Source organism: Protobothrops mucrosquamatus, unplaced genomic scaffold (genome assembly GCF_001527695.2).
Source record: "Protobothrops mucrosquamatus isolate PMUCROS unplaced genomic scaffold, P.Mucros_1.0 scaffold249, whole genome shotgun sequence".
Classification (NCBI taxonomy): domain Eukaryota; kingdom Metazoa; phylum Chordata; class Lepidosauria; order Squamata; family Viperidae; genus Protobothrops; species Protobothrops mucrosquamatus.
The window spans coordinates 438019-462582 of record NW_015386597.1 but is presented as its reverse complement, the minus strand read 5'-3'; the positions used below and the strand labels follow the sequence as shown (position 1 = coordinate 462582).

The 24564-nt window shown below is 36.8% G+C and overlaps 1 protein-coding gene across 1 annotated transcript in view; it reads left to right on the top strand.

The window, feature by feature from the left end:
- ZDHHC20 (zinc finger DHHC-type containing 20) overlaps positions 1–24564 on the top strand; it is a 46277-nt gene that overhangs the window by 6946 nt on the left and 14767 nt on the right. Inside the window, exons 2-7 of the mRNA XM_015814410.1 lie at positions 7984–8010; positions 12373–12467; positions 14633–14753; positions 15783–15852; positions 21354–21386; positions 22944–23064. Of these exons, the coding sequence (XP_015669896.1) occupies positions 7984–8010; positions 12373–12467; positions 14633–14753; positions 15783–15852; positions 21354–21386; positions 22944–23064 (467 nt within the window). The remainder of the gene's footprint in view (positions 1–7983; positions 8011–12372; positions 12468–14632; positions 14754–15782; positions 15853–21353; positions 21387–22943; positions 23065–24564) is intronic.

The following is a 24564-nucleotide window of genomic DNA, read 5'->3' as shown; positions in this document are numbered from 1 at the left end:
GGATTAGAAACAGTTTAATTGCAGCAAATCACATGGCAATGTGATCTTCATTTTAATATTAGTGCTTAATAATGTGTAATCAATCTGAGCAAATAGGCTGAGAAATATACTATTGAGCAAACAGCACTTAAAATAACCTCCAGCCCCTCACATGATTGCCTAATGAGATCTTGGGGTTGAATTCTCTGGCCCTGGAGTGTGAAATCTGTTTTCTCCTAGTTCCTGTTTTTACAAGCCTCCAGTCAACCCTTATTCAGAACAAACCCACCTCTGTTTCTTCACTTAGCTTATGACCAAACATTTGGGTTCGATTGCGATCATTAAGTGAGAACTATTATGAACGTGAGAGAAAGTAAATTCTCTGTATTGCCTTTATCTTGTCCTCAACTCATACCCATTCTGGTGTAAAGTTAGTGAGCTCCCCTTAAACAAACAGGAGCCGGTCATATGAGGGGTTGGGATAATCCCAGTGTCTGTTGGCTACTTTAAAATCTCCAATCCCTGTCCCCAGAGCTATTCTGCTTTGGGCAACTGAAGAATCTTCTGTAAAAATATGTGTCTTCCCCAGTCCCAGCCGTCATAAAGGAGAGTGGTAATTTCCTGCCAGGTGGCAATGTTTGATGGAAGCCATCAAATTGACCAATCCCTTTCCCTAACATATCCTGCAAATGCGGGTAATCCTCGAGTTATGGCAGCTCATTTAGCGACCATTCAAAGTTATGACATAACCCCCCTAAGTACTTATGACACAGTTCCAAAGTTACAAATGTTGGAGCACCACAGCAGTCATTCACCCTTATGAACGACCACAGAGGCACTGCAACATTCACCCTGCCCATTCCCCCCTCCCCGCCGCTGCCGGGTCTCCACAGGCACCTGTGCATACTCACCTTAAGAAAATCTAACAAGCCTTTGGTTTCTTGGCTTGCTTCGGTGCTCAGGCTTTCGGTGCATTCTCAGAGCATGGAGGCCAAAATTACCGCAAGATCATGCAAGATCAGTAGCACAAGATGTCATGCTACTGATCTTGCATGATCTCCCGGTACTTTAGGCTTCTGTTCTCTGCAAATAGAGGCCTGGATGAGATCTGCGGCAAAAGGCTTTGCAAATGGAGGGAAGGCCTGAAGCATCAAAGCCTTCCCTCCGTTTGCAAAGTCTTTTGATGTCTTTGCAAAAAGCCTTTGCCGATGAGAACGGAGGCCAAAAGGTGTGTGTGCAGCCCTCCAGCCCTCCATTTATGAGAATGGAGATCCAGAAGAACTCATGTTCCCTCACCCAGCTTCCATTCTTGGCAGCAAAAGCTTTTTGCAAAGATGACCGGAGCCTATAGGGACGCAATCTCTTGTCCCTACAGGCCTTGGCAAGCCTTTGCTCAAAGCAAAACCATGGCAGAGAGGCTGAAAAGGAGACAGCTCCCTTGATCATTGAGATCTACATAAGGTAAGTCACCTGGTTGGTCAGGATGGGGGGGAGGGGGAAGCATGAGATATCTCAGTGGGGTCGGAGGAGGCCTTGGGTGGTCGGAAGCACCAGGTCCCCCATGGCCTTCCTCACCCTAAGATACCTTATGCACTTAACGAACCGCACATTCGATTAGCGATTCTGTGGGTGAAAGCAGGGGGTGATTATGTTCAAGTTACGTGATACACTCCTATGAATCCTCGGGTTACAAATGTAATTTGCAGGCTCCATTATATTCGTAACTCGAGGATTACCTATAGTATACAGGGATGTGTGGTGGATTGTAGGCTGGATTCCCAGGAGGCGAGGTGGCTGCATTCCATCACAGATGGCACCATTTGATGGCAGCATAGCATGGATTAGAGATTGGCAATGAGGACAAGAAATTTTATGCCAATTTAGACTTCTGCTTTAACTTAGCTAATTAAGATCATGATCAAATATCTATTTTATTAAGTCCCATCCCAAATGTCCTAAAGAAGTTTTTCAAGGGGCAATTGTATTTTCTTGTTTTTTTCCTTGAAAATGTTTTACTTCTCATTGAAGAAGCTTATTCAGTTCTTCAGAATCAAAATGTTTTCAAGGGAAAAAACCCCAAGGAAGTCTAGTTGCCTTTTGAAAAGCACCTTTGGGACAAGCATGACCTGGGTGATTGAGAATCTCCACAGATGTTCTCCCATCCCAAATATTTATCATTTTATTACTGCAAAAACACAGTATTAATGGAGCATTTTCAAGATTGGAAAAAGAACATACCTGTTCTGATTATTCTGGACAAAATTTAAAATAGCAAATGAATAAGGGTGTTATACTTTGTAGGGAATTGTAACAAAGGTTAGTGCAGAAGAAGGTTCATTGTTGAGCATCTGAAAGAGTAGAAAAGGGAGGTAGCTAACTGGTTGATTTTCTCTAGGAAGTGAATAGTAAAATTTACAGTGCCAGGGGGAAGGGGAAGAAGCATTAGTGTGGATAGATTCTTGAATCAGCAATGCTTACTTTAGGCATGGCAACTTCCCAAATATACTGTGCTGGTTCATTTGGCTATGTCAAGAGGAGATGATTCATTATCTTATGCAGTGTGTGTATGGTAGCCAATTCAAGAAAGCACCTTTATCTGCTGAAGAGACTCGTGTTCTTCTGATGACTTTATATTGGGTTCATGCAATCCTAATTGTACTAAGCTTGCATGGTAGGAAGATTAAAGATTGATAATTGTTTAGCTGTTCAGGCTTGGTAAAATTCAATTTTTACCAGAAATGAAATATAGTTTATGGAAGTTAATGATTTCTTGAGAAAGACAGCTAGTGATCAATATATAGGGAACTCTGAAAACCAGATGCAGATTGATTAGAAGCCACATCATATTTCCCAAGAGCCAAGAGAGGATTATGTTCAGTACAATGCCTTATCTGCCAAGCACCTCTCACATAACCCTGAGATCCCCATGCACTCTTCCTGACCCATGCCGCTCCATACTCGCCTCCCCAACCTGTGTAACATTTCACCTGTGCCCCCTTTCCAACCCACACCACCCACCTGTGTGCCCTTCCTGACTTTCACAGCATCTCTTGAGCACCTCACAACCTTCCCTTGGACTTGCAAATTCCTGCTGGTTTCCCCACTGACTTTGTCCATGCAAGCTTCCCACAAGCAAAGTAAATGGGGAAGCCAGCAGGAATTAGGGGAGGGGGGAAGAGAAGAAAAGGGAAAGGAAGGGAGATTTCTGATGCTCCCTGCCAGCTTTCCCCAAGGAAACTCAATAGGGAAGGCAGCTGGAAGTTGTTCCTACTGCCACTGCTTTTTTAACCCACCCATGATCATTCTATTTCTCTTTTTAGTTATGGAAATATCTCTGAAACGGTAACCCAGCAGGTCACGGGTTGTCTAGATAAGTCCAGTATTCACTTTACATTATGTAAAGTACACTTACAGTACATTACCCAATTGCAATTTTTTGATAATTATTTTCCCATTTTTTTTCTCCAGCAATAATTTGTAAGTTGTGTATTTTCTTACAACAGAGTGGTAGGGATGTGCACAAAAGAGAACATTTGTTTGGTTTTTAACCCTAAACAAACTGTTTTTCTTTTGAAAGTTTTGGCAAATCATTCCAGATCAGCTGTGATTCAGCAGAAACAAAACCTGGAATATTTCTGTTTTGGCTTTGGAGGGATTTTACAGGATAGATAGGACAAGATATTATCCCATCTCTTTTCCTTTCTTCCAGTGCTCCCAGTTGTCATGTCCCAGTTTACCCCATCTCCCTGCTGCCTTCTCTCCCCTCCCTCCCCTTGAATTCCTACTGGTTTCCCCTTAATTTCCTGGGCTTTTTTCCATTCTCTTTTTCATAAACACCCAGACCATCAAGTTTTTACTCAAAACTCTTCTGCTTGGAATTACTGTGTCTCCATCCATATTTAGAACTAACGATTCCAGTTTGCTATATATCCTTACCAGAAATGTTTTTGGAATAGAAAACTGGTTTCTCCAACTGTTCCTAAAGTATTGTCTAGTATGCTTCTCAGATTGAATATGGGGAAAGTTGTGAGAAATTGTGTGAGCCTTCTTGTCTCAGTATCATATCAGGAATTATTCCTACATAATTTGAAAAAAAGCTCCAAGTAGCAATTGTTTGCTCAAACAAGCTCATTCAAATTGAAATTGTAAGATAAGATAAAGTCAGATAGTTTCCTTCTATAAATGGCATATATATTTACACACACATACAAACATATACACATGTATACATAAAGGGGGGAAAACTGTCATAATGAAAGAGGTGTAATTACAATTGACAGATTTCTGAGCAACTTGGAATGCTTTTAATTATTCCTAGAAGTAATCAATGAGCCAACCAATAGCTTGAATTTCCAAAATAAGTTGTTATTATAAAATAAGTCAGAACTTATTATTACCAACATAATCTGTGGAATACAGATGATTCAGGGTAGGTAAAAAAGATGCCAAGGTTTTCACAATAACTTTGCTGGCTTCAATCCATGTTGGATTTGAAGGATCGTAAAAGGCTCAGTCCTCAAGAAAGTCTTTGCAAAGCTTATTGAAACTTACTAAGCTATCATTTCAAGAAAAGAGCCAAACAAAATGCTCTAGGCAAGATGTTAATCCACATTTAGTTTTCCAGAAACTGCTAAATTATCAGCATCTTTCACTATTGATCAGGTGGGTTGGAGCTTGTGTGAAATGCATTTCAATCATATCCGGAGAGGTACTATTTTGTCACTAGGAGAAATTTATTCCTATCTCTCTACAGGTAGGTGCTAGATGGGGATGGTAGTGACATTTTCTTCAATGTACAATGCCATTTGGCTGCTTTGCATCTCAAATGGTGTACATAGTATTTTGTGTTATAATGACTTAGTCACCTATTGCAGGGGTATCAAACTGTTGGCCCACAGGCCGGATGCGTCATGCTGAAACCGCACCCACCCCATTGCCAGCAGAGGGAAAAAAGTCACGATACATTGCGACACGTCACATGACATTTCGAGTTTGACACCCCTGAGCTATTGGATCTGATGCTACTGCAAAGATAATTGCTACCTATCTTTTTATTTATTTAACTGTTTATTAAATTTATGGGCCATTCATCTTACCACAAGGTAACTTTGCTATTGATGAGATCAAGTTAAAACTCCAGGCATGATACTTCACAGTCACGGGGGTGGGATGGAAAATGGCGGATTAAAAGGAAAGACCATAGTGAACTGTTGCTCCTGAATGTTTATTAATGACAAATTGCTGGCGTCCATATCTGTCATTTAATGTGAGTTGAATGTAAATATATAATTTGCGTCGTTTGTTATGGAAGAGACGTAACATATGTAGATGAACTGTCTGTGTTACTTCAAACACCACTGATTTAGTCTGTTATTTTGTAAGGATATCTGACCACAAATACTGCCAGTTACAATCCAAAGTGTTAAATCATAACTTACTGCATTTAGGATCCTTGTTCCAGTAGATGACAACATCTAGCTAATATTGTCTTTGGCTTAAAAATGTGTTTGTGAGGTGAAATGTATATCCTACTGTAATTTAACAGATTTTTAGTGGCTTATAGCCAGGAAACCACCCTCACACACACACACACACACACACACACACACACAAATAATAGTACAGACACAAAATACTGAAAAACTCAGATGGCAGCAGACCCCAACACACACAAAGCTAGCTAGGTGACCTTGGGCTCTCTCTCTCAGTCCAATCCAGTTCACAAGGTTATTGTTGTGGAAAAAAATAGGAGGAAGAAGGAATGTTAGATCTGTTTGCTGCTATGAGTTACTTATGAAGTAATAAAGGCAGGATAAAAATCTTTATTAGATTTTGTATTATTATTTTATTATTCACAGTACACTGGTATAATATAGTCTTTTCTATTGTACTTTTCAAATGCCATTGTATTCTTTGAGGCTGAACTAAGATGGTATTATCTGAGAAGGAAACATTATTTAAGAGCTCCTATATCCAATGGAGCTAAGCTATACTGAGCTTGCAGATATTAAGTTTTGAATAGCCATATATGGGATAAAGCTATCAAGCAAATAATAACAACATTGGAATTAGCTGTATATAAACTTCTTATTGAATATGTGTGTTAATTTCAAGGCTAAATGTTAAACATACCAATTAATGTTAAATTTAAGGGAAAGAAAATTAATGATTATAGCAACAGCACAAACTTTTATAATGCTTCATAGTGCTTTGCAGCACTCTCTAAGCCAGTGATGGCGAACCTTTTAGAGACTGAGAGCCCAAACTGCAACCCAAAACCCACTTATGCATTGTCAGGTGCCGGGTGAGCGTGGCCCATTGGGTGGGTGTGGTCCATTGGGTAGGTGTGACCCGTAGGGTGGGCGTGGCTGTGGTGGTAACAGCAGACTGGGTGGGACTAAAAAGTTCAATCAATCAATTCCAACTTTGCAAGATCTTTTTTTTTCGCACGACAAGTTGAAATTGACTGATTGATTGAACCTTTTTTTTTTGTACACAGCGGTGGAGGCCTAAAGCGAAAAGGTTTTATAAAACCCAGCTGAAGATCTAGGACTGGGGTGACAGCGCACGTGCCCACAGAGAGGGCTCTGAGTGCCGCCTCTGGCACCCGTGCCATAGGTTCGCCACCACTGCTCTAAACGGTTTAAAGAGTCAGCATATTGCCCCCAACAATCTGGGACCTCATTTTACCAGCCTCAGAAGGATGGAAGGCTGAATCATCCTTGAGCCTGTCAGGATTGAACTCATGGAAGTGGGCAGAGTCAGTCTGAATACTGCATTCTAACCACTGTGACACCAATAGTGATAATAAAAAGTATTATCAGTAATAGTTTTTAAAATTACCCACATATACGCAGATAAGACCACCTATGAATAAACCAGCTCTCAAATTTTTAAACCAAAATACCATGAAAAATTCACTACCCATAGATAGGACAATTGTAAAAATTAAAGCATATGAGAATTTTGAGAGTTGGCTTATCTGCTTGTGGTGTATTTTTCATGGTATTTTGGTTAAATCTTTGAGAGTTGGCTTATCCAGGAATATATACAATTACTAGTAAATACCAGATTACAAACCCATGGTTTTTCGAAATATCTTGTAATGACTCACTCAGTGATTCCTCACAGATCAAAAAATGAAAGGTATGAATATCATTTTTCAAAATTTTGCCCTAATAAAGCTTGGGTGCTTAATTTAACTCTTCAAACTTTTGTTGACACTGAAATCTGCTTAAAACATTAGGTTTTTCTGTATCTGAAAACCATTGTCTGGTGCAAGGATTAAAAAGTTATGCTGGGTGCAGAGAGATGCGGTTTCAAGTCCATTCTCGGTCATGAAAACTTAGTGGGTGACTTTGGACTGTTCTTTCTCAGCCCATGCTACCTCCCCAAGGTGATTGTGTGGAAAAATTGGAACAGGCAGTGCAGTTTATGCCACCTTGAACTCTTGCTGATAAAGAGGGATAAAAATCTAACATTTTTTAAAAAGGAAATTATAACTTGATTATTGCACACCAAGAAGGATGGAACTGGCAGATGTCTTAGATTTGGTATCATTTCAGTTTATTAAGCTGTGATGTGATCATATAAACTGGGGCCCTCCGCCTGAATTTTTGTCTGCTGCCATTATATAACTTTCATCATTTCAGTTTCATAATCTGCATCTCTTGAAGGAAATATGAAATAAACACAATTGAAGGAACTACCGATTCAGCATATTTGTTTGTCAGAAGCAAACATGCTATGAACAGACAAATGGGGAATTGTTTGCCAGTGGCAGGCAAACAAAATCATTCCTTCATTTCCCCAGGGAAAAATGTTCATAGCCCTTCAATTGTTTTGTTATTACCTATGTAAATAGATAGGTTTTTTTGAGTGGAGAATGACAAAATGCACGTTCTCTTCAATTAAGTTAATATGTTTGAATACATTGTGTTTTATTAATGTGCTCAATTTCTAAAGCTGACAGATATACTCATACTCGTTTTGTTTTTCCTCCAGTTACAATTACCTCAGTTGGAGAAAAAGGTATGATTCTTTCTTTGTAAAACATTTTATATCTGTGCATGTGTAAAGTCATAGAGTATTTGAGTTTAATCTTGCAAAATTACTAATTGCTTCAATTTTGGAAAAAAAAATATTAATTCCAGCATCATGCCTTTCAGTCATGTGATGGATTTCTTCAGCTGTTGAAAAAGTGGGATCTTGGCAACAGAAATATTGCTGACACTTGCCTAAAATCTAAAATCACTCAGTTTTCTAAAGCAACAGAAGCAGCATAAGCTTACAGTTCATCAAATCAAGCATCCACAAGAATTGCTAAGCTAAATAAGCAAAAATAATTTTTTGTAGCCAGAAAGTATCTCAGAAAATATGCAGAGTACTTTCCATTTTCCATCCAATAAATACTTGTGTGCCCTCTAACCTACATTCAGCAGGATAGTTTAGTCTAGTGGTTAAGGCACCAGGCTAGAAAGCAGGAGACCATGAATTCAAGTCATACCTTAGCCATGAAAGTCAACTAGGTGACTTTGGGCCAATCACTCTCTTAGACTAACCCACTTGACAGGGTTGTTGTTGTGGAGAAAACAGAAGCTGGAAGATGTGCTGTATATGTTTGCCGCCTTGAGTTATTTGTAAAAATTAAAGGTGGGATACAAATAAAAATAATGAATAGCACAAATGACAATTTTACAAATGTTTGAGTTGGTTGCATGTCTTTTTCTGTAAAGTAAATATTGCTCCAACTTCGCCTGTGAGGTTCAGATCAGCAATCGTCTATATTAAAATACAGATTTGAAAGATATTCTTACTCTTTCCCTCCAAATTCCATCCCAGAATGTTCTGGTTTCCCCAGCAATGTCTCTCCTTCTTTAACAGCCTTTAAAATGCAAAATAATGGAATTGGATTCGTTGTTCTTTGTTTTTTCTATGGAAAATGGTATGGAAAAGCCAATTACAGATGATGATAGGAAATGGAGAAAAGATGCAGAAAGAAAGAAACGGGTGCTAAATTAGAGAATAGGAAATCAGAAATTTCCTTTTGACATCTGTAATTTTGTAAGATTATCTGTTTAAAAAGCCAACTAATTTGTTCTACAAAACTCTCTGCAGCTGTAATTAAGTATCAGGAACTTGTTGGCTGGAAGATTCTAGAAGGAATAGCTTGTCAAGATCAAAGATGATAGTAGCAACTACTCAAGTGTTCTTTAGCACGGCTGCTGCTAATAAGATCTGGAAAGATAGTAATGGGAGAAAAAAGTAAAAAAAGAATGTGTGAAAAAAGCAGCTTTAAACTTTAGAGAAAGACTAAAAAATAACAAGTAGCAGCAAAATAATGAGTCTGTTCCCATCTTAGTCTGCCAACCAGTTTTCTAATGTCCAAGGAGAGAAGAATGAATAAACCTTTGCTGATACAATCCAGCACTAGGAAACAGATTTTCTTAAAAAATATACTTCAGATTTTTCTGGTCACAGAAATCTTGTTCTTACCCTAAGGTTAAAGAAATTAAGTCCTTAGCTTGGTGACAAGTAAGTTTCTTAATGCGTATTTAGAAAAGGAATCCTTATTTAATCATTCCTAATAGCGAGATGCATAGACTAGCCAATCGCTGTGAAAAATAGTCTGAGTTGACAATTACAGAATCTGGAATAAAACTTAGAAATCTGAATCTCCTTTCTCCTATAGTCAGATTTTTCTGAAAATGGTAGCCCCACTTTAATTTTAACTGCTATAAATACTTGATACAATTCATCGGGGGGGGACTCTAACATAAAACAAAAGTGACTCTTTAATCATCTTTTCCAACTGTATAAGAATAAAATCTCCAAATCTCTTTTTTGCTAAGGCAATAGCAATAATGGATCTCTAAGTAAATACCTTAAACGCATCGCAAAGGATTAACATAATGGTAAAGCCAGTTTTTAAAAAAGCATCTTGATCTATTCCAAAATAGAAGGTTTTAGGAGAATTATTTAGAAGCTGTCTTGAATTAGAATGGTATAATCAGGCCGCCTTTCCTTAAGCCCACGAGCAGAAACATACAGCTCTTATGTCATGCTTCCATACTGGGCATCACATGACCTTCAGCCCATCCCCAGGAGCGAATTTCATTATCTTTACACAAGGTGTTTTCAATTACAGTGACTATCAGGAGTCACTGCACAACCGATTTGATCCTTTATTGCATGGGTATCAAACTTGCCGCATCACGTGACGTGTTGTAACGTATCATGACTTTTTTTGCATTGCCGGAGCTGGAGTGGGCGTGGCTTCTGCATGATGCAACCGGCCATGGGCCGGCATTTTGACACCCCTGCTTTATTGGGACACTTCAGATGCAAGTAGCAAGATATTACTCTATGCAGTTCAAACCCTGTACTGGGAATTGAACTCCTGGTCCTTTGCATTTTAGATGACTATACAATGCATGGGTTAGGAGCTATCCAGATCCTGGCTAATTTATAGTTATTATAAATTTCATTTTGAGAGTCAGTGAAGTACTGCCTGAGATTGCACTCTGGTCTGTTTAGAAGTTAACAGTTGATGCAGCCTATGTTCAGGTCATAGTTGAGATATAAAGCTGAGTATTATATTTACAACACGTGATTCCATGCAGATATAAATGCAGATGTTAAATAAGAAGAATGAAAGTACCAGGATAGAATAGTTTCTCATAAATTTATAATATTTTCTTATTATAAATATTCATAATTAAAGAACTAAGAAAAATATAAATTACGAGTAACAGATTATGTTGGCAGACTGAACATATCCAGGTGAAATAGAGGATGAGCTTTTCTGAAGCTAAGGCTGGATTTTATTAATTCAAATGTATTCAATTTGTATAGCCACACATCTCATATTTGTAGCTCTGAGCAGCTCACATATTAAAAACAACCGCATAACACAACCAATAGACAAAATATGGAAAACAGTAAAAACACAATAACCCTTAAAGCCAAATGAAAAATGTAATTAAAAGTAAAAATAATTTTTAAAAAAGGATTTCATTAGAATGCAAGGATTTCAACACATAATGATTTCCAGTTCCATATCTTCTAATAATAAAATACAATTTATAATATTTATAGTGCTTACCTCAAATTGCATATACTATTGCTATCATATTCTTTATTCAGGAAAATGCACCTTTGATTCTGAACTTTGTTTAGAAACCTCAGGCAAAACGTGCTTGTGTTATCAATACTGTGGTTATCTAAAAAGAAGACAGCCCTGATTTTTAAACCCAGAAAAAAATAAAAAGCAAAGAGAAAATTCCAGTGCAATTACTAATTACTATGGTTGCCATCATCAACTGAAACCAATCCTGGCAATTTCTATTCCTCATATATGTATCTATGTATCTCAGGTTTTTTTGTGTGTGCCTGTGTGTTTGCTATTCCTGCAAGTCATTTTCAAAACATGGAAAGATCAGGGTCTCCAAATAATTGAATTAATATTGGCTGTTTAAAGTAAATTGACTAGAAAACAAGAAACCCCATCAGGACTTATTTGGCTGCCTATCTTGTATAATGATTCTATGCAGCTCTGAATGATCCATAAAAACACAGCTAAAATCAGAAGTCTTCCCTGCCCCAGGCTCCAGACTAAACAGCCTTCCAATTCAACCCATACCCTAGTCTAATGTTAGGGGCAAAAGCCAGGTGGAAGATTCAAACAGAAGGAATCCCTTGTATCTCAGGAGGGAGACTACTCCAAAGGGCTGAGTCAACTATCAGGTGGCAGGATTTAAGAAAGGGGACCTGGAGCGTGCTCAGCTATTTAACATAATAGGAGCATAGATACTATTAGTGAGAGGCCGTCCCACAACCAACCTGGGTCTGTGCCATGTGGAGCTTGAACGATGATAACCTGTACCTTGAATTGGATCTAGAAAGCAACTATAGCAATGCAATTTTACTTGGGTAAACCGCTAGACACCCAAAACTTCACTTGCCCCAGCATTCTAAACCAGTTAACTGCTTTTAGTTATTCTTTAAGAGCAGCCCTATGTAAACTAAATTGCAGTAATCCATATGCTTGGAGCATCCTTTTGTGCATGTATTAGTTTCTAGGATACCTATAATTTCACACTTTGGTTTACAAGCCAGGCTTCGAATCCACTTCTGATTTTTGTTTGCCAGCTACCTATAATTGTTATTTGACTCAATTGGAACTGATCTAAGTTTTGTGTGAACCTATTATTGATTTATTGTTGACTATTACTCTAGGTTCTGTGCAATCTCATATTCTACAATTATGTCTCCAAATTTATTTTGCTAATAGGGCAAAGGAAATGTTGCATTATTCCCCTAACTCTTTTTCATTTTACGTTTTTGCTCTTTTTAACAGTTTTCACTGATATATTACTTGTATTTTTATTGCAGTTGTCTACCTTGTGATTTTTCATCTGTCATTTGTTATGTTTGCGTGGTCCTATTGGAAGACTATTTTTACATCTCCTGCCTCCCCTTCCAATGAGGTAAATGTTATCATTGGCAAAGTTATGCAGTTCTTACTACTGAGTTATTTGTGTTACTAATGCTTGCTTTAAAATAAGATTTGTTAAGTTTTCTTTTTGTTTAGTTTTTCTGTCCCCATTTAATAAATTATAATGTGCTGTGAATGAAAATCATACAATTATTTTCTGAAATTACCGCATTGCCATAGCTTTTATTATTATTATTATTATTATTATTATTATTATTATTATTATTATTATTATTATTATTATTATTATTATTATTTAGATTTCTTTAATTTGAACAATTTGCTATTTTGAATGACATAGCTTAGTAATGCAGTGTTCAGATAGGTGGCCTTTGTATTTTGTTTCATAATCTTAATATAGGTATAAACCAATTCATAATTGTGCATTTTTATAATCATTCTTATTTTAACAATTATGCTCAAAACAAACTTCATTCTTACTTAGGAGTGCTATTAATTTTAAGACACCCAAGTAATGTTCAAATTCTGTAGAAATGTACAGTGTCGGTATGAAGTCACTATCAATGCTCTAACCCATGTTACACACAGAGGGAGGGAGGGAGGGAGGCAGGGAGGGAGAGAGAGACAGAGAGATGCACTATGGAACTCCTTTTCTAAATTAAATTTAACATGACCCTTCTTAAAAATAATTATTTTATCAATGCCCTATGGCAGGGGTGTCAAACTGGTGGCCCACAGGCCAGAAGCATCACTTGCAAGCCACACCCACCCTGGCTCCACAAAGACAGGAAACGTCTTGATATGTCACAATATGTCATGTGATACGATCAAATTTGACACCCATGCTCTATGGTAAACCAAAATGCAGCCTGAGACAATTGTAACTCGGCAGTTATATTTTTAATGGTTTTGCTAAAACTTACATCTCTTCTATTTAGAGTCAAACATTATCTGGGTCTTTTCTGTTGTAGGCCTGAATATATTTATTTTCTTTTACTTTATTTTATTTACTTTACTTTATTACTTTATTTTAAAGTTAGCCTGAAGTGTGTTTTCACTGTTTATTTTCTGAAAGTAGAAAAGCAATGGAAGAGTATTATGTAGTATTTTAAAATTTAAAAATAGACAAATATTTGTGAATAACCATATTGCCCTTCTGTCCCCCTAATGAGAAGGGATCCAAACCATCATTTCTGGAATTGATTGTGCTGGGCAGGCAGATTCAATTTGGAGACAACATTGTCATTGATAACAAGGAATCAAGCAGATAAAGTTTTATTAATCAAAACCAGCACTTGAATTGCATTCAGCATCTCATTAGGTGTCACCTGTTTTTAATTTGTGGCTACATACTTTTAAAAGCTTAGAATCTGCCATAGCACTAAGAAGATCCTAAACCAGTTTCAGCCTGTTTACAAATAGGTAATACTAAAGAGGCATTCTTTAGGAGGAGGTGTATACAAAAATTATTTTGAAGCTGGCCATCTGCTTATATTGTAGCTACAATTTTGTTCAGTCACTTTTTATGAAATGCATAGACCAAGTTACCATCCTGTTGAATTGAAATGCTTTCCACATTATGACATCTTGTCTTAAAATATAAGTGTAGCGCTCAGCTTGTCAGTGTGGAATGGCAAAGTGTTGAAATTTTCCAGGACTTCAGTCTCATGCTTCTATTTAGTGGTTTCATTACTGCATCATTCCTGAACTGCCTTCATCATCCAGTTCTTGATCCCTGTGGCCAAGTGAGGGTTTAATGAGTGGAATCCTGTTTCCAACCAACCAGTGCAAATGTTCACTATATAAATTTGAACAGTGCAGTTTGCATCTGTCTAGGCCACTGCACATTTTATGTGACAGTCACAATTGCTGAATCCAGCAGAAGTATAGATAATGTACTTAACATGCATTTATAATTACCAGATAATGTCATATACCTAGGAATAATGGGGAGAAGTAGGACATAAGTTTGTACAGTACTAAAGAGATGAAAGGGGAAATAGATTTTGGGTTAGGATAATATACATTATGTGTTTGGTGATACAAACTGGTCACCAAAGATTTTGATTTAATATTTCTTTGAATTAATAATGCATAAAAAATTCTGAAACATTCTATATGTATCCTCTAAATATAAGTTAGCAGATGCTAAATAAAATGAGCAGAAAACAAGCATGCTTCTCTCCTTTTCTGCAGTTTTCTTTATCAAAAAGTGATAAGGAGCAATATGAAAAAGAAGAGAGACCAGAATCTCAGCAGGAAATTCTAAGAAGAGCTGCTAAAGATCTGCCTGTCTATACTACAACAACATCAAGAGGTAAGCCATTTAGGAATGGCATTAGTGTTGCCTTCACTGGACCTGCACCAGATGTGTTATCTTTATTTCTACATCAACAGACAGATTTTTCCAAAATTAAACTCTCATTCTTCCTGATGTCGGTATCACATGAACATTGCTAAAATGTTCCTTAGTCAGGCTGAGTTGCCTGATCCCTCTACTAACTGCATTTATAGCATTCATCCATGTCCAAAATACACTGAAGATCCATTATTTGCAAAGATATTTCTAGTATTTTGTAAAAAAAGGACGGTAGTATCTCTCTCTGTTTAAGATATGAGTGAAATGATACTTTCTTTTCATTTTGAAAGTTTTGCGTGGTGTATGTTTGATTGTTTATTTAATTTATATGGCCACCCAACTCATACATAGAGACTCCATGTGGTTAACTCAAAGTTCCAGGTATTTGTTTGTTTATAAAATCTATCAGTGTCCCTCTCAGAGTGACAATAAAAGGGAAAAATCAAAATTAAGAACTGTTCCAGATACTGTTTGGATCAGAGGTCCCCCACCCCCAGGCTGCAATCCGGTACCAGACTGCAACCAGTTGGGAACAGGGCTGGGCAAGCGGCAGAGCTGGGCAAGCACGCAAAGCTTTATTTGTGCATAGGCGGGATTAGGTTGCATGCGCGAGACCATCCCCTCTCCCCTGCTGCTGTCATCGCTGCCTGTCTGCCGTGCCAAAAAAGTTGGAGATTGCTAATTTAGATTATGTTCATCTTTCAGCTTTCCATAAGTAGATATACAGATAGGTCATTTTCCTATTACTTTCACAGCAGTTATAGCTAAGCAGCTCTATACTGGAGTTGGGTGGCCAATAAAATCTATATGAATAAATAATAAGTTATTGGAGAGTTTTCACATTATTCCATACCCATTCATCTCTGAAATAAGCACCTTAGTTACATTTTTAATTCTTCTAGATTATGTTTTGAGAAGCAGGAACGTTTTAAAGTACTAATTTTAAAGCTCGTGTTTCATATCTTGACTTTGAAATCTTCAATATAGCTATTAGATACTGCGATAGATGCCAGCTGATCAAACCTGATCGATGTCATCATTGTTCTGCATGTGACCTGTGAGTATATACCAATTCTAAGTTGGATTGATGAGTCTGTTTTCAAACATATCTTCAGACCTGAAGTCACACAGTTCCTTTTCCACATACAGGTAGTCCTTGCTTACTGATCACTTCTTCAGCATGTCTTCAAAGTTGCAACGATGCTGAATGAGTGGTACTTACAACTGATCCTCAATGTTCCGGGCATTACAGCATCCTCACAATCATGCAATTGCAATCTGAGTGCCTGACAACCTGCTTGCATTTATGGCAATTGTGGCAACATCTCACAGTCATGTGATGGCCATTTGAGACCTTCCTTGCCAGCTTATCCCAAGCAAAATCAGTGGGGATGCCCCCCACTTCTTGCATACCATATTCCCTAGCCCAGGGGTAGGCAACCTTGGCTCTTTTATGACTGGTGGACTTCAACTCCCAGAATTCCTGAGCCAGCCATGCTGGCTCAGGAATTCTGGGAGTTGAAGTCCACCAGTCATAAAAGAGCCAAGGTTGCCTACCCCTGCACTTGCATGCATCCCACATCCTCCTTCCTTGGCCTCTGCAGCACCCCCTCTCCCAACTTACGTGTGGCCTGCACTGGGCCTCTCAAAGCTCATCCCTGCACTCCTTACCTGGGACTCCTGCTGCTTCCTGCTTTACGACCCTCATGTCTTGGAGTTATGAGGACAACTGGGAGTGCCTTGATCTCTGTCTTTAAGTAATGCAGTCACATGATGTAGAACTTTACAACTTGGCAATACTTGGCAACAGCAATCCTGGTCCCAATATTCATTGCAACTCGAGGACTGCCTGTATAAGGTGTTTCTTCATAATAATCTGTTTTGCAAACGGGGAAAAAATATCTAAATTAATTTATTTCATTTGTTACAGTTATATGAGAGATTGACAGGCTCAGATTTACACAGTGGCCTTCCATGGCTGAAAATGGGCTTGAACGTGCCTTTCTTAGTTATACTTTTCGTGTGTTTGTATAAACTGTGTCATCAGAACTAAGAATAATGTATAACCATGAGTTGTTCTCTTTCCTATGAAGAAGTATAATTGTAAATTGTGTCTTTTTAAAAAGCGTTCAAGTAAAGAAATATTCATTATAGAAAGCAAGGGAGAAAGAAGCAAATTAATTTGCATATTTTGTGTTCCATGATTACACGTGTGTGTGTGTATGAAATAGAGTATTTTAATAAGTCTTATTTGATTAAACACTCACATATTGATGAGTTACCTGGCCTGGGTTCACACATCAGTCAATCAGATCTCTGTTATGATCATAGATCGGCATAAAGAGAGTGGAGTACAGTTAATTAAGAAGCACGGAAGATACATAAGAATTATAAGAAGCTAGAAAATATAAAAATATATTAAGTCAGAAATTATACATAAACAAGTATAAAAAAAAATCTAAAAGATGGGGTAGAAACATCAGATGGATGTAGGAGAGAATATAAGTTAGTATATGGAAGACTATTTCAAATTACAGAACATTCTCCTATGGTGAACCAGATGCTCATTAAGTCTAATTTATGGCACAGGTCATCATCAGATGAACTTTAAGCATTGCTGTGCAGAATGTGGCAACACTGTATGTTGTGGCAGGGTTGATGTCTGAAAGCAATAGGAGGTGTAAAATTATCCCATACATTCTGGGTATTTATGCAGTAATGGTGAAATGAGGCTAGTACATATGTCTCTGTCATAAAGTCACTGGAGAAGCGCATGCTCTGTTGTTCCTGTGTGTCCAGTGTCACAAAAGCACAGTCTAAGTAAGGAATCTTCCTAGTATTGGCTTTCAGGGACAGCTGAGGGGACATCGTGCCAGAGTAAATGATCTCTGGGGATTAAATAAATAAGGGAATCTGAATACCTGTTAGATTCATTGGAAATACCATGATTGTGAAAGTAGCTTTCCCAGGGTGATGCTCATCCATTGCAAACATTAATTTAAACCAATAATTATGACTTATTAAACTAGCATATAAATAAGCACAGCCTCTACAGAGTTTATGTATCATAATAAATCATTTTTTTTCTAAAATTTTGGAAATTTTACTTGAAATGTTTTATCTTATAAACTAACCAGCATATTGGTGCAAACTGTTCACTGACATTCATTTGGGTCTTTCTGTGAGCAGAACAGATTAACTCATTCAAGAATCTGAATGTTTACTTATCATGCTTTCCATGCCAAGATGCCTTGCTTATCATTTCCAAGAAAGCAAGCATTGGGAGCCATGGTTACCCCAAACTGCAGTCAAATTATGTTTACATTGATTATGTTATGCTGTGACTGCAATAAAAATCACAGTCTGGTGTGTGTCAGTGTTGCCATGGCATAGAAACATTGATTGCTCAGATACTCATCAGCACTTCCTGATAGTGCTTTCAGAGAAATCTCTTTAAAAAAATCCAGGAGCTCTGACAGATTCAAGTCTTCAGTCTGTATTATTATGCTATTCTACTACAGGAATTGTACTTTTTGCAACTAAAACAGAGGTGGATGTGATTCATGATGTCCTTAAGGGATGTACAAACAATGCAGGATCAAAACAGTTGGCTTTAACATTTTGTATACCAAAAGCAACTATTCACAGTCTTATTCCTCTCTTTCCCATTGCATTCCCAAATGACAAAGGGTACAAAAAGATTTGTACCCTTGTTTTTCAATTAATCCCTGTTCCAGGTCCATAATTTGCAAGTGAGAAAGAGTTTAAAGGTGCCCAGTACGATGAATAGGAAATTTACTGAATCTGTCAATTTCTTTCATTTTGTCCTCCTTTGAATTACAGCCTTTCCCATCTCACTTTTGGAAGTTTTTTCACTCTGATAGGAGTGAAGCAGAGGCCAGGGCAATTGCACACCTTTTTTAGCCTTCCCCCTTTTGTTCCCCATTCCTATCCCCTAAGGAACTCTCCAACATCTATTGCAAATGGTCCTGATTCTTCATGGCCCCACTTTATTCATTTCCCTGAGGCAGCATCTTCACTGTGTTCTATTTTCTAAATTCCTCTTACCCACTTTTATTTCCACCCCTATCACCCAAAAAGCTTAAAGATGGCAGTTTTGGGAAAGTCTTTTTTTCTTTCCTTTTGCATTTTCCTAGGGATGTATTTGGGCCCCTTGTGGGTGCATTGCCAAATCTCTGAAAGCACTGTATTGGGAACATACATGCATACATATTCCCTTTCAAGGTAAGCTATGGTATGCAAAGCACAAAAAGGAAGTAAGAAATAGTAAGCCAAAGAAATTAAAAGCATGAGATAAGAAAAGGAAATGTAACTTAAAAGCAAAAAGCTGATCTGCGTATTCCTTCGCTGCTATTAAGCTGCAATGCCTCAGATGTTGGTTCTTGTCAACTCTCTTATGTATTTGATCAAAATTCTTCCAAGCACCTTCCTAAACACACTTAACAAACAGTTCTTGTTTGGTTTTTACAGTCACTGATGCTTACCTTTATGTTTACATAAGGAAACAATATAACACACATTTTATTGGATTCCATATGCAAATAAATCACTTGGATTACTTCTGGAAACAGACAAATCCAGATTAAGCCATAGATCGTGGCCTCCCTGCTGCTGACTGCCAACTCCTTTTCCATCTGGTTACCTAACCCATTCTCATCTCAAAGATGACCTTGTCCACTGTCCCCTATCTCATTCACTGACTCATTCTCACTGACAGCCACCCAAAACTGCAGCCAAATTATAATAATAGCCACTTATGGATCATGGTTTCCTTCCTTCCATCTACAGCCTCTTTTACTTCATCATTCCACAAATTTTTCATATTCCCATTAATGTAATGTATTTATTTGGTACTCTCTAATGTAATCTTTTCCCACTTTGTTCCAAGCAGTTTCCAGATTCCTTTTTCTTAGTTTTCTACTTTCCAATCATTCTGTTAGGAATTTAACTTATTGGGAGGTTAATAATAAAACATACTTGGGTCTCAAACCCAGGCTGTCAGCTACAGCATATGAATAGCATCGATTCATAGTTTCTGACATACACCTTAGCACTTTATTCATAATTTCATCTTCAAATCCCCGCATGCATTCAGCAATTTCCATTAAGATTAGACCACATTCATTCATTTCTATATCACTGTATCCATTTCTGTTTCACAGACACATAAAAATCCATTTTAATTTCATACAATTTAATTTCATTAGTTAATCCATGTTCTATATCATCTTCTCCTTTTACATTTCAAGGTGTAACATTTCATTTACTATAGTTGTCACAAGGTAGCCCATACATATCATTCTTCACCATACACCCTGACTTCAGTCATTTGAAGCTTTCACATAATGTTTTCAACAATATAGGAAAGTGTAGACTATTTACCATTCTTATTGCCATGTATAGCATTCCTTGCTGATTGTAAAGGATTAAAAAGTCCATCAATTTTGGTACATTGTTGGTAGTATTCTAGAAGCATAACCAAAACTCAGGTTGACTCCAAGCATGCTCATGCTATTCTGTACAAGCCAATCTACTGTTGCTGCATCCTATGAGTTCAGAGAATGCCATGTATTGACAACACTCAGAATTCACGTATTGGGAATATGGAGGTTAAAAAAATATAAATAATAATTTAATGTCACATCTCAAAGCAAATTATGTACCCATGGCTGTGCTGTACTTTATTTTTTTTAAGTTAAAGATAAGCTAGTTACCTCCCATATAATGTATGGTTTTGAGTTTGTGACAGAAGTAAGATAGGAGTTCTATTGCACTGGCTCCACTGCCCTGCTTTCTTGGCAGTGTACAGCCCATAATACTCCTTCTCACAACCTTTTGAATTCCTGTGTCAGTATTACAGCCCCCAGCTGAATATGTCTGCATTCAGTATATCATTAATGCTGTTGTGTTCCATTAATCTGCTTTAGAATATGCTAAAAAGGATGTGGTCTCTAGAAGTTGAGTGTTATGCTTTGTAGTAGTAGCATTTTTCACATCAAATTAATGTTTTAATTTGAATTAATGCTAAAGGTAGTAAACACCAGATGCATGAAAAAAAAATCCAGTGAATTGAAAATGAAAGATGGTTGTAGAAAAGTTGTATGTGGCAGAATAGCAAAGTTAAGTGAAAAGTGCTTCTTGCTCTTTCCTCTTACCATTTTTTGTGCCAAATGCACACATTATGCTTGCCTCTATCCATTTCTTCGCCCAATTGTAAAATGAATTGAGTTAAAAAAAGGGTTTTAAGGCTTAAGCATGCTTCTCCCTTTTTTCTCAACTTACATCTGTGTTCTGATTTTCTTGATTGCATTTTATTGTGAGGGAAAATATAAGGGAAAACTGTGAATTCGCCTTGTATTACTTTGCTTCTTCCTGAATGCTTTAAACAATCTGGATACAGAGGTGGAATAGTTTCCAAAATGTTATTGTGCTGGAATAGACTTTGAAAGTTTGAGATTAAGTATACTTATTGAAAAAAGCATAATAATATTCATTTTATCACCTTTGCATTGATTCAAATGTCTTCCTTTATTTTAGATGTATACTGAAAATGGATCATCATTGTCCTTGGTATGTTTTTTTTATTCCTTCTTGATTTTGGTTTCATACCAAAACAAATAAGTAAGCTCTTTTATTATTAGGTATGCACAAAATGAGTTAAGAGTAGGAATAACTAGGAATAATTAGGGGAAATGTTAGAGAGTGAACTGCTAACAGAGTCTAAATTTAACTTAGGTTGATTTTTATTTTCTCACCATAAAAACCTTAGGTTATTTTCTCACTAACAACAGACAGCACATTCTAGAATCATCAACTATGACTGTCAAAATAACAGAAACAAGAGAGGCTTTATATGCTTCAAGGATAGCTAAGTAATGCTCTGAAGATGCTTTAATTAAATCACTAGTTTGTAAATGGTCTGTAAATGGTCACTCATGATTCATTAAATTAATGGAAGCTTTATTTTTAAACATAGGTAAGAACAAGGCCAAATGGTTATATTGTTAGCAGTATTTGATAAATACATATTACTGTTCTGTTTTTAGTTGTTATAGGATAACTAGAAGGAAGATAGGGATCCCGAAGGTCATCTTTGGACTTTAACCCCTTTATTGTAATGCCCCCAATAGAATGGTGCAGTGGCCTAGAGATGGAGCTCTCGCCTCACAATCAAGAGGCTGTGAGTTCGATCCTAGGTAGGGACATATATTTCTCTCTCTGGGCGTAATGAGTAATTGTCTGCTGAGAACTCAGCATAAGCGTCAAGGGCATCCGGCTAGTAGACGCTCAGCTCCATTCAGTTGCCCCAATTCCACTCAGATGCAAGGGATTACAGGGTCGTTAAAAGAAAAAAAATGTGATGCCCCCAATAACTATCCTAATGCTGACTAATAGGAAAAAGCAGCATGATTTCTTGCTGCATTGAGAAGGAAAAAAACCCAAATGATAGGTATAACATAATTTTTTATACTTATAATCCTGTCCCCCCAAAGTAGGAGAAGAATGGAAAATGGTTTGTGGTTTTATGTCTGCTGTCAATTATGTATTTTTTGTTACCTTGTTGTTAATGTTGTGTTTTTTTTATTGTTAGCCACCCTGAGTCATTACAATGAGGTGGGAGGCTATATAAATTAAAGGAAATAAAATGTGCTGCAATGCAAAATTTATGCTTTTAGTAGAGTCATACCCAAAGCATCAGAGTCCTCTCATACTAAACGCATAAGAGTCTTCTCTGGAAAACAACAATCAGACAATCTGATTTTTGTTTTTATTTTATTTTTTAAAAAATAAAATAAACATTAAAATCAGTCTTTACTACCATTTTCATCTTCAGGAGTAATCTTGAATTCCATATAAGTCCATAGTTGTTCTTAATTCTTTGTTCTTTTCCTCACACACACACCCAAAAAGGCAAAAACAAGCTAAAGAACTAGAAAATATTCTGGAAGGGTGACAAACAGCAATTCCTTTAATTTGCTTTCTAGGAAACAGTAACTGACTCTGATCTTTATAGTAATGTTGTGAGGATACAGGCAACTCCTTTAACAACTGTTTTTGAGACCATTTATAACATGGTTGCAATAATTTGTTTAAGGAAAAAAAAGCTATTTCTTTTTCCTTTTCCAGGGTGAATAACTGCGTGGGATTTTCCAACTACAAGTTTTTTCTCCTCTTTTTATTTTATTCCCTCCTGTATTGTCTATTTGTTGCTGCTACGGTTCTTCAGTATTTCATAAAGTTTTGGACAGTAAGTTTTTTAAAATTAGAAGTTTTAAACTTAAAAAAAATACAGAAGCATTATGCTTTCATGCGTCATAGTTTACGTAACTGTCATCAGTCTGAGTGAAGCAGTAAAATACTAAATAATTAAATTTTATATATAATACATGATTTTTGGTTTGCTGCAGCCGAATTTGCTATCTTGTGGATCGTACATTTTATGTTGGCTTTTCATGCATGTTTTAAGAGAGCACATTATATATGTATGACATTCATATCAACATTGCCCTCTTCTAATTTCAAAATAAACCTGATTTTTAATCTTCATTCTGGTTGAATAGCATGGCCTGGCTTCATAAGTCATATTGTTTTTAATATTGCTTTAAACCTTTGGAATAGCAGCATTGTGGTTTTGAAAAAGAATTGCTTAACATGCATACACTGAAAGATATTATTTGAATGTGAATAATTTATACAGTAAGTAAGCACAAAATAAAACTTTTTGTAATAAAAATAACTTGTACATGCATTTTTGCATTAAAAATATATTTTACTCAGGGTAAACCTAATCAAATCACGAGGGGTGATTTATTGTTAACCTGCCCATACCTGTGATATCTCTTCATGATTCAGGCAAATGCAGACATTTGTAGCCTAACTGATGTACAATTCATGCAGTTTCTTTCCTCGTCTTGGCATGTCGTGGTACATGCCAAGTAATGAAGACTTTGTACTAAATCATAGCTGAGAAATTACAAGACAATAGGATTCTTAATGAAATTTGACATGTTTGATTTTGAAATTTGACTTGAATTTATTTTAAGATCTTGATGCATTCCAAACTTTGAAAAAGGAATTCCCCAATTTCCATATAATGGAAAAGTGTAATTAACCAAATCCTTCCTGGATATTGCAGCATGGCCCACTGAAATAAAAGGTGATATGTGCTAAAATAATCTTAGCATATCAATACCTTGTCTTATTAAAGCATAATAAGAGAGAGAAGTTAATTGAGGCTGAACTAAATGATTCAATCCTGGAGAGTACGTTTTCAACTCTAGCATTCTCTCTGACACTGTACTTATTTTGTTATTACTAAATATCTAGGTAACAAGGATCCTTTCTTCCTTCCTCCTTCCTTCCTTCCTACCTTCCTTCCTTCCTTCCTTCCTTTCTTTTGTCTGTTATAACATGGTTTGTTTTTACCAGCCATTGTGATCATAACTGCATATTATTATTTACTATGATGTGTTATTATTTTGTGACTTAGTGAGAAAACCATAGTAAGCCATAGTTTAACATTATTTATTTATTTATGAAGTTTATTTTATAGGTGAGCCATGTTAATGTTTTAATCAGCTTGGTACTTGTTATTCCATAGGGTATTTTACATAACCCCTTGCTGGTTCGTGTGTGTGTGTATGTGTATATGTGTGTGTGTGTGTGTGTTGCATAATCATTTGGTGATTACGTGTGTGTGTGTCTATGTGTGTAATTTCTCTCCATGATTTGTACTTCTTCTAAGAGA